The sequence below is a fragment of the Alosa sapidissima genome, chromosome 15, assembly GCF_018492685.1.
Source record: "Alosa sapidissima isolate fAloSap1 chromosome 15, fAloSap1.pri, whole genome shotgun sequence".
In the NCBI taxonomy this organism is placed as follows: domain Eukaryota; kingdom Metazoa; phylum Chordata; class Actinopteri; order Clupeiformes; family Clupeidae; genus Alosa; species Alosa sapidissima.
In genome coordinates, this window is record NC_055971.1 from 24,592,584 (window position 1) to 24,606,985 (window position 14,402).

The 14,402-nt window shown below is 41.7% G+C and overlaps 1 protein-coding gene across 1 annotated transcript in view; it reads left to right on the plus strand.

The window, feature by feature from the left end:
• LOC121684211 (NACHT, LRR and PYD domains-containing protein 3-like) overlaps window positions 1-13,437 on the plus strand; it is a 37,586-nt gene extending 24,149 nt beyond the window's left edge. Inside the window, exons 5-14 of the mRNA XM_042064177.1 lie at window positions 783-956; window positions 1,964-2,137; window positions 2,656-2,829; window positions 7,167-7,340; window positions 7,490-7,663; window positions 7,801-7,974; window positions 8,161-8,304; window positions 9,290-10,182; window positions 10,638-10,718; window positions 12,751-13,437. Coding sequence (XP_041920111.1) covers window positions 783-956; window positions 1,964-2,137; window positions 2,656-2,829; window positions 7,167-7,340; window positions 7,490-7,663; window positions 7,801-7,974; window positions 8,161-8,304; window positions 9,290-10,182; window positions 10,638-10,718; window positions 12,751-13,019 — 2,431 coding nt within the window. The 3' untranslated portion in view covers window positions 13,020-13,437. The remainder of the gene's footprint in view (window positions 1-782; window positions 957-1,963; window positions 2,138-2,655; window positions 2,830-7,166; window positions 7,341-7,489; window positions 7,664-7,800; window positions 7,975-8,160; window positions 8,305-9,289; window positions 10,183-10,637; window positions 10,719-12,750) is intronic.
• The last annotated feature ends 965 nt before the right edge of the window (window positions 13,438-14,402 follow it).

Below are 14,402 nucleotides of genomic sequence, written 5' to 3' on the forward strand. Positions count from 1 at the left end.
CCATAGAAACATCACAGTTAAGACCCCCCTCATGTTTACCATCCGACGTGGACAATAGCTAATTCAATTTCAATTTAATTTCACTTATAGAGCGCCAAAACAATACACATGTATTATGGTGTTTCACAGTGTTTTCACATTCAGGGAGAGCCCATGAGTAACAGGGGTGATTAAAAACTGGAGATACATATAGGAAGAAACATTGAGCAGAACCACGAGTCAAGGGCCTGACCCATCTACCTAGAGTCAGTTACAGGGCAGTAAGGTCTGTATACATGATAAATTAATAGGTTAGTCAGGTGTATGATGTTTAAAGCCACCTGAGGTATATGTTACAAGGAGGTAGGATGGTTACATAACCAGTATGATAATGCATGAATCCTATTTAGTGTCAGAAAATTGAAATAGCCCAGTGTAGGGAATGAATTGTCCATAGAGATTAGTTGTCATAGGGCAAGTAGTGGGTCGCTAGGCTACGCAGGCCAGGAATCCGGGCAAGAGGACAATAGCTAATTCAAAAGCACATGATGTCATCCTCTTCAGCGGTAGCCTAGTTAGTGTGCCAAATCTTGAGCCCGTGTCTTAGCATAAACTGGGTTAGGGATCTTTATCCTACTCTCCATTTTCACACAACCACTGTCTTAAATGTATATTCATTTTCATTTATTTCAATTATTCATAATTGTGTGTTTATATGTTAGTGTGGCCATGTAAATATGCATCATGGAATCTATCAGCATAATATGTAATTGGTAATTTGGGAATCATTATGTTTCGCCCAGGCTGTTTCGTTGTTTCCTCACAGAGAAGAGCTGTGCTGCATTAGCATCAGCTGGAAGGTCCACCCCCTGCAGTTTGAAGGAACTGAACCTGAGTCATAATGAACTTCATGATGCAGGAATTCAGCATATCTCAGACCTTCTAAAGAACCCCCTCTGCAACCTGGAAAATCTAGTGTGAGTGTTATTACACAAAAACGTCTGAGTGTAGCCTGTAATTGGTTAGCTGTGAAATGAAGGATATAGTAATTTACACAATAATAGGTGATTGACAGTGTCATTATCTCTGTGGGGTCACCCTGAGTTGGCAGCAGGCCCCCCATATTCTGACTCATTGTAATTTGACACAGAGTCCCCCATACGTAAGGGATAATGTATAGAACGCTGGTCATTATCGGAAAATAAGTCCGCGTCGCGGCTTTTGCTGAGAAACAAATAGTCCGCAACACACAATGAACTTGAATCAAACAAATGGGAAATCCCATTCAAGTCCCATTCAAGTCAATGGAGCGTTCTACTAGCATTATGAAGAACCGTATAATAATCACAGTTATCAGCAAGTGTGTGTAATGATGTGATAGCATAGCCTACAGTAGATCACTCAGTTGCTGTCCACATGGACCTGGTGCTGACTTACTGCCATCATTGCTCAATTAGTTTGCTAACTTAACTGACCTTGAAAACCCTGTATAAATTCTCACATTCCACCACTTCGGACATCAAGTTGTTTCAGGCTCTTGTAAATAAGGATACTACTGGGGGCAGCCGTGGCCTAGTGGTTAGCACTTCGGACCTGTAACCAGAGGGTTGCCGGTTTGAACCCCGACCAGTAGGCACGGCTGAAGTGCCCTTGAGCAAGGCACCTAACCCCTCACTGCTCCCCGAGCGCCGCTGTTGATGCAGGCAGCTCACTGCGCCGGGATTAGTGTGTGCTTCACCTCACTGTGTGTACACTGTGTGCTGTGTGTGTTTCACTAATTTGTGTGTGAGACCAAATTTCCCTCACGGGATCAAAAGAGTATATATACTATACTTATACTTATATACTTACTGCAAATGTGAAAAATATGACACCAATACCCTCTGACATGACACATCACACACAAGAGGTGTTTTGTTTATGTCCATATGTTTCACTGGCAGAGGTAAGACTAATAATGAGATATGTCATTATGTTTTTCCAGGTTGGGGAATTGTTCATTAACAGAGAAGAGTTGTGCTCATTTAGCATCAGCTGCCAGCTCAGCCTTCTGCAGTTTGAAAGAGCTGAACTTAGGAAGCAATGAGCTTCATGATGCAGGAGTTCAGCATCTATCAGACCTCCTCAGGAATCCCCACTGTAAATGGGAAAAGCTAGTGTGAGTGTGTGCATGTGTGTATAGGTGTGTGTATAGGTGTTTGAGTATGTGTACATTTTGTGTTTGAGGTAACCCTTAGACCACATTTGGCTCATTATAGGTGAACTTCAGTTTATGTGTGTGTATTTGAAACATGTTTCATGTATGAGCGTGTGTGTGTATGTGTAAAACTCTCAGGGTTTATTGCTTAAATTTGTCATATTAATGTGTGTGAATTTAAGACACTTTGCATACAGTATGCGTGTGTGCAGATGTTTGTGTGGCATTGTTGAACACAAACCCAAAAACAAGTAGTTCATATCTTTACTCTAAGTGCTTTCTTGAGAAATTGGTCAAAAATTGGCCGTAACTTATTTGCTTGAATATTTTACCTTGAGAGATTTGGCAAGCAGTATAAGAAATGGAACATGTATATATGCAGTACATTACGTATTATGTGTGTGAGGTTGATTATTTGTGTTACCTGCATTATAGGTTGAAATAAGTGCAGTAATCAGATGTCATTATATCACCCTCAGGCTGAGTGGTTGTTCCCTCACAGAGAAGAGCTGTGCTGGTTTAGCATCAGCTGCCAGCTCAGTCTCTTGCAGTCTGAAGGAGCTGAATCTGAGTGACAATGATCTCCATGATGCTGGAGTTCAGCACCTCTCAGACCTCCTCAAGAGTCCCCACTGCAAACTGGAGAAACTAATGTGAGTATTAGCACACAGCAGACCACTAGGGGGCACCATTTGATGTATAAGGGATACATAACTATTTGCCAACTGTGATGTAAGTGTGTATGTCTTTGTGCATGTGAAATGCTGTGAAGGGTGAGATACTGTATATTGTCTATGGGGACACTCTGTGATAGTTAAAAGGTATGTGTGGGGGATAGGAATGGGCGCCAAAATCCGATAGCTGTAGATATACCCTATATGACCGATTACATACCCTATATTCAATCCAAATGCTATGCAAAACATATTGAGACTGTAACAACAGATTGTAACAACTTCACATGACTGTAACAACTTCATTATGATTATCTATCTATCAAATAATGACTAGTGAAATGCTATTTCATATATTCCACACTATGTTCCAAACTTTTCTCATCTGTTGTTCCTCGTTGGTGGAACGCACTGCCAGTTCCTACAAGGGCAGGGACATCCCTCTCCATTTTCAAAAAACTCCTGAAGACCCAGCTCTTCAGAGAACATAGCACTACTTACAACTAGTCTTGCTGATTCTAGCACTTACCACCTGTCTTGAACTGACATTCAACTGTTTAAAAACAGCACTCACTGATGCACTTATTATGACCGCCGCGCAGCGAAGCGGCGGTCATATAGGTTTAGTCAGATTGTTTTTTTTTTTTTGTTTTTTTTTTCTTCTTTTTTTTCTTTTTCGCATGCCCAAATTTCCGTCAATGATTCCCGGGACACTGAAAGACCGGGGTACACGAAACTTGGTGGGCATGTAACCCCACATGGTGGGGTTTGATCTGTAGCCCCCCCGCTGGACTGGACCCCCCGAAAGGAGGGTAGGGCAGACACAGTTTTCTGTGAATATCTCGAAAACCGTAGGGTTTAGGAGGACCATTTTTTTTTTGTATGTTGATCTCAAGGGGCCATGTCAACCCATTCCATAACCACTCATTTCATGTATAGCGCCACCTAGTTGAACACAAAAAAGTAAAAATGAGGTGTTGTAATTGAAGGTATCTGTGACCTAACATAGTCAAAACTGCACGAAATTGGAAGTGTAGGATCATTATGACACCCTCTGTATGCACGCCAAGTTTTGTGGAATTCTGTTCATGGGGGGCCACACAATAAATTAATTTATGTTACTATACACCAACTGGCCTGTAGGTGGCCGGAGACAGTTTTCTGTGAATATCTCGAGAACCGTAGGGCCTAGGAGGTCCACCTTTTTTATGTATGTTGGTCTTAAGGGGGCATGTCAACCCATCCCATTACCACTTATTTCATGTATAGCGCCACCTAGTTAAAAATTAAAAAGCAAAAAATTAGGTGTTTTCATCACAATATCTCTGGCTGACAAGGTCAAAACTGCACAAAATTAAAAGTGTAGGATCATTATGACACCCTCCGAATGCATGCCAAGTTTTGTGTACTTTCGTTCATGGGGGGCCTTACAATAAAATAATTTATGTGTACATTTAGTGACGTACACCAACAAGGATTCCCGGGACACTGAAAGACCGGGGTACACAAAACTTGGTGGGCATGTAACCCCACATGGATAGCATGGAACCGTCATTCTTCGTTTTGATCTGTAGCCCCCCCCCCCCGCTGGACTGGACCCCCCCGAAAGGAGGGTAGGGCAGACACAATTCTCTGTGAATATCTTGAGAACTGTAGGGCCTAGGATGACCAATTTGTTCCGTATGTTTGCCTCCAGGGGTCATGTTAACCCATTCCATGTGCACACATGTGCATAAACAGATACACACGCACACACATACATTTACAGTAATCATACGTATGACACATACTCACACAGTAGACATATGTACGCATGCACGCACATACACACACACACACACACACACACACACACCCACACACATAAACATAAATTTGTAGACGCACACATGCACACAATTCAAGAATTTTTCCCGTCATCTACTCCCTGAATTTTTGGTCATTGATACCCGGGACACCGAACCACCGGGGTACATGAAATTTGGTGGGTATGTAGCCCCACTAGACTTTTACGGAAAAATTTCATTTCGTCCCCGGGGGTAAATGGAAGATTTACCAACGTTACACCGGTCTGATACAGTTTTGCCTATATATGCGTGAGACTGAGACGCCTGTTTATTTTGTTTTAAGTGCGTGCAGGGTGTGAGAGGGGAATCGATGTGCTTTGATTACAGCTTGGTAGTTGTAGTCTGTGAAATTAAAAAGCACGTGTGTGTGAAGTATCCAAACAATGACACCTTCATTTCATTATGGCTGCTTTAGCAACACACCTTAAGCTACTGTGTAGTGGGTCCCATTTAGAAGTGGCTACTTCATTCGCGCTTTCCTTGACTCATGGAGCTGCGTGAATGTTATTACAACTTTTCGCCACGATATGACAGTTTAAGTCCGCTTGATACTGTAAGGCGTAAGCCATTGGTTTCCAAAGGAGATTTTATTTGTGTCGCCAGCATAGCCTATTGACAATTTATGTTGTAAATAGGCCTACCTTATAATCCTACCTGTAGCTTAGGGAAGCTAACAGCTTTCTATTAGGATCTAGTTTGTTAGTTACCGTTTTGTCATAACTCCCTGATGCATTTTTGCATTTAGAATAGCCAGAGCGTGTATATCTCAATCGGAAAATTAAACAATATCGGGTGCCTATGGACTAGGCTGGGTGAACCCAGCCTGATCTGCCCGCTATTTATTTTTTGATTTCTTAAAAGATTGAGCTTGGTCTGATGAAAGCCAGACTAGCCATGGACCTCAGTTACACAATGCAAGGGAACATGAATCAGCCTATATTTGCACGAACAATAACGGACAAAAGCTCTTCAACTTTGGCCCGTTAAAATGTGTATGAACAGTCTAGCGACGCATTTCATCAAGGCCCATTTGGACATGTCAGTTATTTGCACCACTGGTTAGATGTAAAACAATAATAAAGTATTACATGAACTAAAGATGACTAAAATCTTATGTAGAAGAAGAAACATTCACAAAAAATCCATCCATCCAAAAATGACCTTTGCTTTTGATAGCTGTTGAAAACGGCATGGAACTGACAGAGATGTTTTTGTTTATAAATACATAAAAAATAAATAAATAAATAAATAACATTATGCTGATACCTTTTGCTTTTCCCAAATACAATGTAGCCTACAGGTGTAAGTGACCTTTCATCAATCCAGTTGCAATGGATGAACTGTGATGAACTGCCCTACTTGTGATTGTTTAGAGATTTTAAAGGTTTTATAACAATGCTACATCTTCTTTGGCTATTCTACAATCTATTCACCTTTTCAGCACCAGTAGGCTACTTTCTGTGCAGCCGCACACACACACTCAGGCATGCCAAACAAGCATACACAAAAGTTTCAAGAGTGGGGGATGGAGTAAAATATGGAGACAAATTGAAGTGTGATTTATTTTCGCGGAACAGATGTACAGGACTGAGCGGCGGTCATATTTTGTACCGCTATGCGGTACATCTAGTTCTTACTGTACTCTACCTTTTTTGAGAGAATTAAAACTTAAACTGTTTACCATGTTGTTAGTCGCTTTGGTTAAAAATGTGTCAGCCAAATGTAATGTAATGTAATATTGACAAAAAATAAATAACAAAATAAATATCAGTCCAGGCACCATTTAGACAACAGTACCAGTATCAGTTAAGCACCAGTATCAGATACAATCCAAGTGACACTCAACCCAAGTATCGGGGTATTCATAGTGATAGATGAAGCATAGCTTGTGTGTATACACACTATGATTCAAACATAAAATCCTAAAACATATGGCAACCATTTGTTATGCAGTGGTGTGCTGGGGATGCAGCATGAAAGTATAGGATGCTAACAGACTGAACAGGCTTATTAAGAAAGCCAGCTCTGTCACAGGGGGGGATATTCAATTGGACATAATATTGTATTGGAGGTGGTGGCAGAGAGGAGGATGCTTCACAAGCTGATGAGCATCCTGAACAACACCTCTCATCCCCTAAATGATAGGCCTGCTGAGATACACAGAATGTAATTTCTACCAATGGCCATCAAACTAAACTGATGACTGATGTGGCTTATGTTTGTTTTTTACTTACCGGTATTTTACTTTTATATATGTTTGTTCAAATGCACAGGACTGTGCTGTTGTGACAGTCAGGATGAATAAAATATTTCTTATATTATCTTAATAATATTTCCTTTCAAATTTTGCCTTTCCATTTTCGTTTCTTTCAAATATTTAACTTTGTATTTTTTAAGTGACTATTTTTTTTAACTGAAGGTGTAGATATGTAAGTGTAATAACCAGGCATGTAATTGTGTTCCTCCCAGACTTGGGGCTTGTTCCCTTACAGATGAGAGCTGTCTTGCTTTAGCATCAGCTGCCAACTCAACCTCATGTAGTTTAAAGGAACTGATCCTGGGTAAGAATGATATTCTTGATGCAGGAGTTCAGAATCTCTCAGACCTCCTTAGGAATCCCCACTGCAAACTGGAGAAACTAGAGTGAGTGACACTGCTACAGACCTATGTGTGTGTGTGTGTGTGGGGGGGGGGGGGGGGGGGGGGGGTATGCTTAATGATGGGTGAAGTACTTTCTTTAGGTGGAGATATGAGAGTGTAATGTCCAGACATGCTTGTTGTGTTTTTAACAGGTTGAATTGGTGTTCCCTCACAGAGAAGAGCTGTGCTACATTAGCATTAGGTGCCAGTCCGGCCTGCTCTAGTTTGAAGTGGCTGAATCTGAGTGACAATGATATCCATGATGCCGGAGTTCAGCATCTATCTGACCTGCTCAGGAATCCTCACTGCAAACTGCAGAAACTAGTGTGAGTGTTAACATACAACAGATACCTGGTGTAGAATTGTATGTGTGTGTGTGTGTGTCTGTGTGTGTGTGTGTGTGTGTTGCATAGATAGAGATATGTGAGTACAATTTGTCATGATGTGTCATGTTTCTTTTAAGGTTGTGCCGTTGTTCCCTGACAGAGAAGAGCTGTGAAGCTTTAGCATCAGCTGCTAGCTCGACATCCTGTAGTTTGAAGGAGTTGAACCTGAGTGACAATAAGTTTCATGATGCAGGAGTTCAGCACCTCTCAGACCTCCTCAAAAATCCCAACTGCAGCCTGAAGAAACTATTGTGAGTGTCAATACACAACAGTCCTTGGGCACCCTGTGATGAGTGTACTGTATGTGCTGTACACACACACACACACACACACACACACACACAACACAGGTCTATTGCTGTGTATGTGTACACTCATCCCACTAACTAGAGAAACTAATATTAGCAGTAACACACTAATATTAATTTGTCTTCTAGAGTGGATGTTCGTATCTTTATAAAGGAGACTCCAGCACCAGCTTCCACTAGCTGCTCACAGTCCTCAGATGCTGCAGATCTGCACCTCAGAGACAAAACCCAGCAGGATCCAGGAGTGGAGCTGCTCTCTGTGGACTCTCCTAAGTGAGTCTGGTGAACAACTGCACACACCACACACTCACACACACACACACGTCCGCCTTACGGCCTGTATAACTGATCATTTTCGCTCAGACACTCCTCCCCATAACCTTTTACCAATGCCCAGGACACAGAAGCTCACAACAGATTTTAGTATAAAAAATACAAGTTGCTTTATTTCTAATAAACACACACACACTTGTACTCTTAGGACCTATTCACACCATGAACGATAACGATAAATATAACCATAACGCTAAAAGCGTTCACACTGAACAACGATAAACAAAGTCTCTCCTTGTGTTAATGAATGTGACGGTTAAAATTCTATGGGTTCTGATTGGCTATTAGCTTTTTATCGTTCTAAAAAATCGCTCGGAAAGTGATCCCAGACGATATCGTTCTTCATGTCGTTATTGTTATAGTTTATGTGTGAACGTCGTCATTCATATTAACGAGAACGATATCTATTTATAGTTATTGTTATCGTTCTTGGTGTGAATAGGCCTTTACACTGTATAATGACACTGGAGTGTGTTTGCAGCTCCAGTCATCTGACACAAACAGCAATTAATCATCCTCTGGTCAGATTGTAATTTCCCAACTATTAGCCGCGGCTTATACATTGATTTTGCAAAATTTCTTCAGCTGTGAGGTTAATACAGATAATATGATATTAATATGGTTTTGTTTCTTTTAACCTGCATAAAACACTGTCCTGCGGCTTATACAGGAAGTTACTGTAGTTTCATTTCTATTACTGTAAACCAACCTTTGGAAATGTGTAGCCATCACTGAAAGAAGTCAACAGTTCCGGTGACAGATATCCTTTCGTCGTGTGTGTATATGTGCATATCTATGTGTGTGTGTGTGGGTGTACTCTTGCATGTATGTGTGTGTCTGTGTATTTGTGCTCTTGCATTTATGTGTGTGTGTGTGTGTGTGTGTGTGTGCGTGTGTGCGCACGCATGTTTGTGTTCCTGAGCAGTGAGAGATGGAGCTGCCATTCCTGTGCCCACATCACAGACCCTGCACACTGGACTCTGGTGACCCCTTCCATCTCCATGGAGAACGGTTTGTGTGTGTACAACATAAACTCCCCTGCAGGGAGCCATGAGTGCTCAGAGTCTGGTCTGCGCTGGGCGTGTGCCGGTCCAGTTGCCCTCCAGTACCACTTCAGTAAGGACGAGCTGTTCTGGGCCCAGCTGCAGATGTTAGGGTACCAACCCGCCGGTCCTCTAATGGACATCAAGCTTCTGTCAGGCGAACTGGAAGAGGTCCATCTGCCCCACTCCCTCTGCCTGGGTGGTTCTGACCCGTCTGTGCTGGGAGGTGCAGTCAGGTCCCTGCACAGCGATGACAGTGGCGTTTCCCTGGAGACGTGTGAGCTGAGTCGTTTCCACGGCAAGCTCCTGGGGAGGCGGTTCTCTCTCTGGCAGCTGGTGGTAAATCTGGGCATCCCAGTAAAAACCCACTGCGAGGTCCTGATTTACCAGTCCTCCCCCCAGCCACTGATCCTCAACGCCTTCCTGGTGCCCGCGCCCTCCACAGCCAGGCAGGTGGTGGAGGAGAGGTGGAAGAGCCGGGGTGCCCTCTGCATCTGCAAGCCACCCCCCGATGACTCCCTTTGGGTCAGTTCCAGATTCCAGCTCTGGACCTCCTGCTCCTCGGTGATCACTCCCTCGGCGATGACCCTCAGCTACAACACCTCCCCAACCTTCTTCGAGGTGTGCCTGGAGAACCCACCAAAGAACTTCAACATGGAGCTTAGACCCACTGAGGGGAAGCAGTCTGTTTGGACAGCTGTCATGTGGCAGGGAGCTGACTACCTCCAAAGTCGAAACCATGCAGACCTGACAGAGCCTTCTGACGCACACAAAGGTTGGGCAGTTGGGGATTTTTTCTTTTTTAAAACAAGCTAATTGTGTCTATGTATGTGTGATGAAATGGTTGATCAGGTGTTTGTGTGTGTGATAGGTTGGACACGTACATGTGTGTGTTTGTGTGTTTGTATGACAAGTGATGGTTGGACAGGTTTGTGTGTAAAGGTTAAACACTGAGATAATACAGTATTATACTACAGTTCAGGTTGATGGTTGTGTACTAGATCGGTGATTCTATTTGGGACTGCATTAGACTGATGATAGATTGTGTGACTAATAGACCGGTGAATGCATTTGTGACTGTAATAGACTGGTGATTGTACCATGGTGGTAGACTGATGATTGTATTTGTGACTGTAATATATGAGTGATTGTGATTAAGACTGTAATAGTGATCATCTTTTTGTTGGCCGTAATAAACCAGTAACTGTGATTGTGACTGTAATCCTCCAGGTCGGATGAGTCAGAATGTGGCATCTTCAGTATATCTTAACCAAGTCCAGAGAGACATGAACATTGCAACAAATACTCAAGGTGAGTCCAGTGAACACAAAAAGGTATAAGCAAGTGAATGAATGATTGTAGAACAGAGGTGGGACCAAGTCACTGTTTGGCAAGTCACAAGTAAGTCCCAAGTCTTAGCACTCAAGTCCAAGTCAAGTCCCAAGTAAATACAGAGAAGGGCAAGTCGAGTCCAAGTCCAAGTCTCATCAAAGCCAAGTCGAGTCCAAGTCCAAGTCCCAATCTTTTTCAAGTCCTGAACAAGTCATCAGGTACTCTTCACTTAATAATGGCATTATTAGACTATCGATCATAATTTTAACACTTCCATCTAATCCACAGATTTTTTTTTATAAATACAGATTAAAATATGTTCAATGTTTCTGTCTTGAAATCTTTTACGATATATGCATGCGCATACAATATACACATGTGCATACCTGAGTAATCTGTACAAAACGGATAGCTACATGACAAATAAAAATATTGTTTTTCCAAATTTCGGAGCCCACTGTAAGGATGAGTAATAATTTGACTGATGGCATTTCACTGCGCTAGGCCACAGATTTGCCTGCAAACAATTTATTAGGCTGTCTGCCAGTGGCGACTCATAAGGGAAGCCAAGGTCAACACTTTTATATTATTTAAAAGATAATAATGACACAGTAATTTTGTTTTAAAGTATTCATTTCTTAAGAAATACTACACATGTGATGCTGTTTATCTCATTTGTAAATGGTGCACTGTCACTTTAAGCCCATTGTGTGCCACTGTCCACACATTCTCATAATGCTCTTTTTTACCAGCTCCATTCCTATGGCTAGTCCACAAACTCAAACATTGTTTGTGCCACATGAATAGCACAATATTAACAATGATAAGCATTATATTAAGTTGGCACAAACAGCTTTCATTCCTTTGGAAATAGATGCATGTATGACATGATGCTTGCTTGACATTTTCTGTTTGCAATTAAATGTGAATTATGAGCCTGGTAGCCAGTAGCCACCTAGCTAGCTGAGTGGAATGCGTTTCAATCGGCATATCAATGTGCTTCATGTAAACAAATTATTGAATAGGCCTACTTCAAGACTCACCATTTCCATTAAACAAAGGCAAAGACAACTCTTCATATTCTTGTCCACTTTCCAAATCACAGTGAGTGCAGCCTATGTCATAGTGACCTGGATCTCAGTTTTTAACAGTAGTGAGAACCGGATAAATCCGCAATTTCCCCTAATCTCGTATTTGTTGCCTTCATGATTTCCTTTTATACGTTTCTTATATTTAAAAGAAAATATCAATCATCATCAACAATGACAAGCCAGCTGGAACCTGCCACTCGTTTTTTCTCCCTCTCGTGCGTGCTTAGATGGGGTTCTCAATTAAATGGAGTAGGCTAGCATAAATTCAAGTTGGATCTTAATGGAGAGGACTCGAAAAGTATCATCTTTATGTAACATGCTGTTGGTGCATTTTGACATTGTAAACGTTCTCTAACAAGAGTGCAAATCAGTTTGCAGTAAAGCTACTAGTTATTAGCTAAATGTTGGTCGTTTCTCTGTCTCTTGGTGCCCTACACACAGTGCGTAACGCATGTGGGGGTAGCGGCAGCACTGAACTGTGCTCTGGACTGGCCGCTCGTCTCCGCTATTTTTTTTTTTTTAGTCGCGGAGGGAAAGCATCTCTGGGGTGACTGGTCCACGATCAGGAAATTTAGTTTTTGACTCGAGACATGTCAAGTCGTCACAAGTCAAAGAGGCAAAGTCCGAGTCAAGTCTCGAGTGAATAGTATTCAAGTCCAAGTCAAGTCGCAAGTCATGCCGAATTTTATCAAGTCAAGTCTGAAGTCATTAAAATCATGACTCGAGTCTGACTCGAGTCCAAGTCATGTGACTCGAGTCCACATGTCTGTTGTAGAATATTCAGACATTTATTCAAGTAACTTCTACAGAACTCTCTATCCATACTCGTATAGCATAGGTCATGAATTGTCAAAAGGTCAAAAGTTGGCCAAATTAAAATTCACAGTAAGTTATTTCCTTTGTTGTTTTTATTTTTGAAGAGGCAGCAGTGTTTGTGGACAGGCACAGAGCTGAGCTCATTGCCAGGGTGTATAACGTGATGCCCATCGCAGATGCGCTGCTCTCCAAGGGACTGGTCCACCCTGAGAAGTATTCAGAGATCAAAGCAGCAATCACCCCTCAGGCAAAGATGCGAGAGATTTATGAGTGTCTGCGCTCAGCTGGAGCTGAGGGGAAAGCAGCGTTCTATGGAGTTCTACTGCAGGAGGAGCCGCACCTGCTCCAAGACCTGAGAACACCTGCATTGTAGACTAGACTAAACCTGCATGTTAACCTGACCACATCTGCTGTAAAGACTGAATAAAGTTGTTTTAAAGACCTGACTGCACCTTGAGAACAGAGGGGAACATCACAACTCATACAGTATTTTCTGTGAGGACATCCATGAATGATCACAAATTTCAAATGAACTCTGCCTTTGTATGTGTTTCATGTAATAGCTTCTTCTAGCCTTCTTTCTGTTTATTGACCCACTCAGAATGTCTTTTCTGCAATATCTTTCCCATTGCCAATCTGCAATACTAAGGAATATACTGTATGCAGCATGTTCATATGATAAATTACTTTTAATCCGTTCGTTTTTCTCCAATACTAATGCGATTTTTAATTGTTTTTCTTTTGCATTCTTTTTTTATTGCACTCTATTGCAATTAAACAATTTAAACATACAGTACACATATCAAGTACAGCATAACATTTGTGTATGCCCAGTGCAGCTGTTTGCCTAATTGTTGTTGTGGTGTGGTTACTTACAGTAAGAATGGTGACCCTGTGTGTGTGTGTGTATGTATTTACTTAGAATGATTAATTATTGATAGAGATGAGGGTCATGCTAAGGGAAGTAAGAGAAAGGGAGAACACTGCAGGTCTGTAGCAGATTTTATTTTGTACATCTGTCCACAGGGGGGAAGCAAAAACCAGTGTATGGCATTTTGTTTTCTTGTCATTATTGTTCTTCTTCATTCTTAGTTTCTCTTTTTTCACCCCCTCCCCTTTCTCTGACTCTCACTCTGTCATGCCTTTCTCCCTTAGGCACAGCTCTGTTCTACCCCCCCCTCCCTTCCTCCATTTAACCTTGGTCCTCTCTCTCTGTCTCTCTCTCTCTCTCTTCTTTCCCTCACTTTTTCTGTCTCTTTCTCTCTCTCTCTCCCTCCCTCTTGCTCTCTCTCTCTTCCTTTCTGTTTCCATTTCTCTCTCTCTTTTGCCCTTGTTTCCCATGGAAACCTGATGCACAGCAGTTCAGAGAGATTGCGATAATAAAGTGTAAGACAGCAAATGTATTACCATGTCCTCTACGGAAATACGTTGATGGATATTTGTCAAAGCAACGCATAACTTTAATCCCTGATAATTTCTGTAGAATTACCACAGCCAATTCAGCCAAGTTCAAATTGAATTATTGAAAAAATTTACTTCAAGAAGGTCTATCACATTATTGCATTTAAAGAATCAAATGTGGCAAGTACTTCATGCTCATATTTCAAATGTAGTGGAATCAAAAGTATAGTATTTGTCTTTCAAATGTAGTGAAGTAAAAGTCACAAGTTTCCAAAAATATTAATACTCAAGTAAGTACAGATACCCAAAAATCATACTTAAGTACAGTAATCAAGTAAATGTACTTAGTTACTGT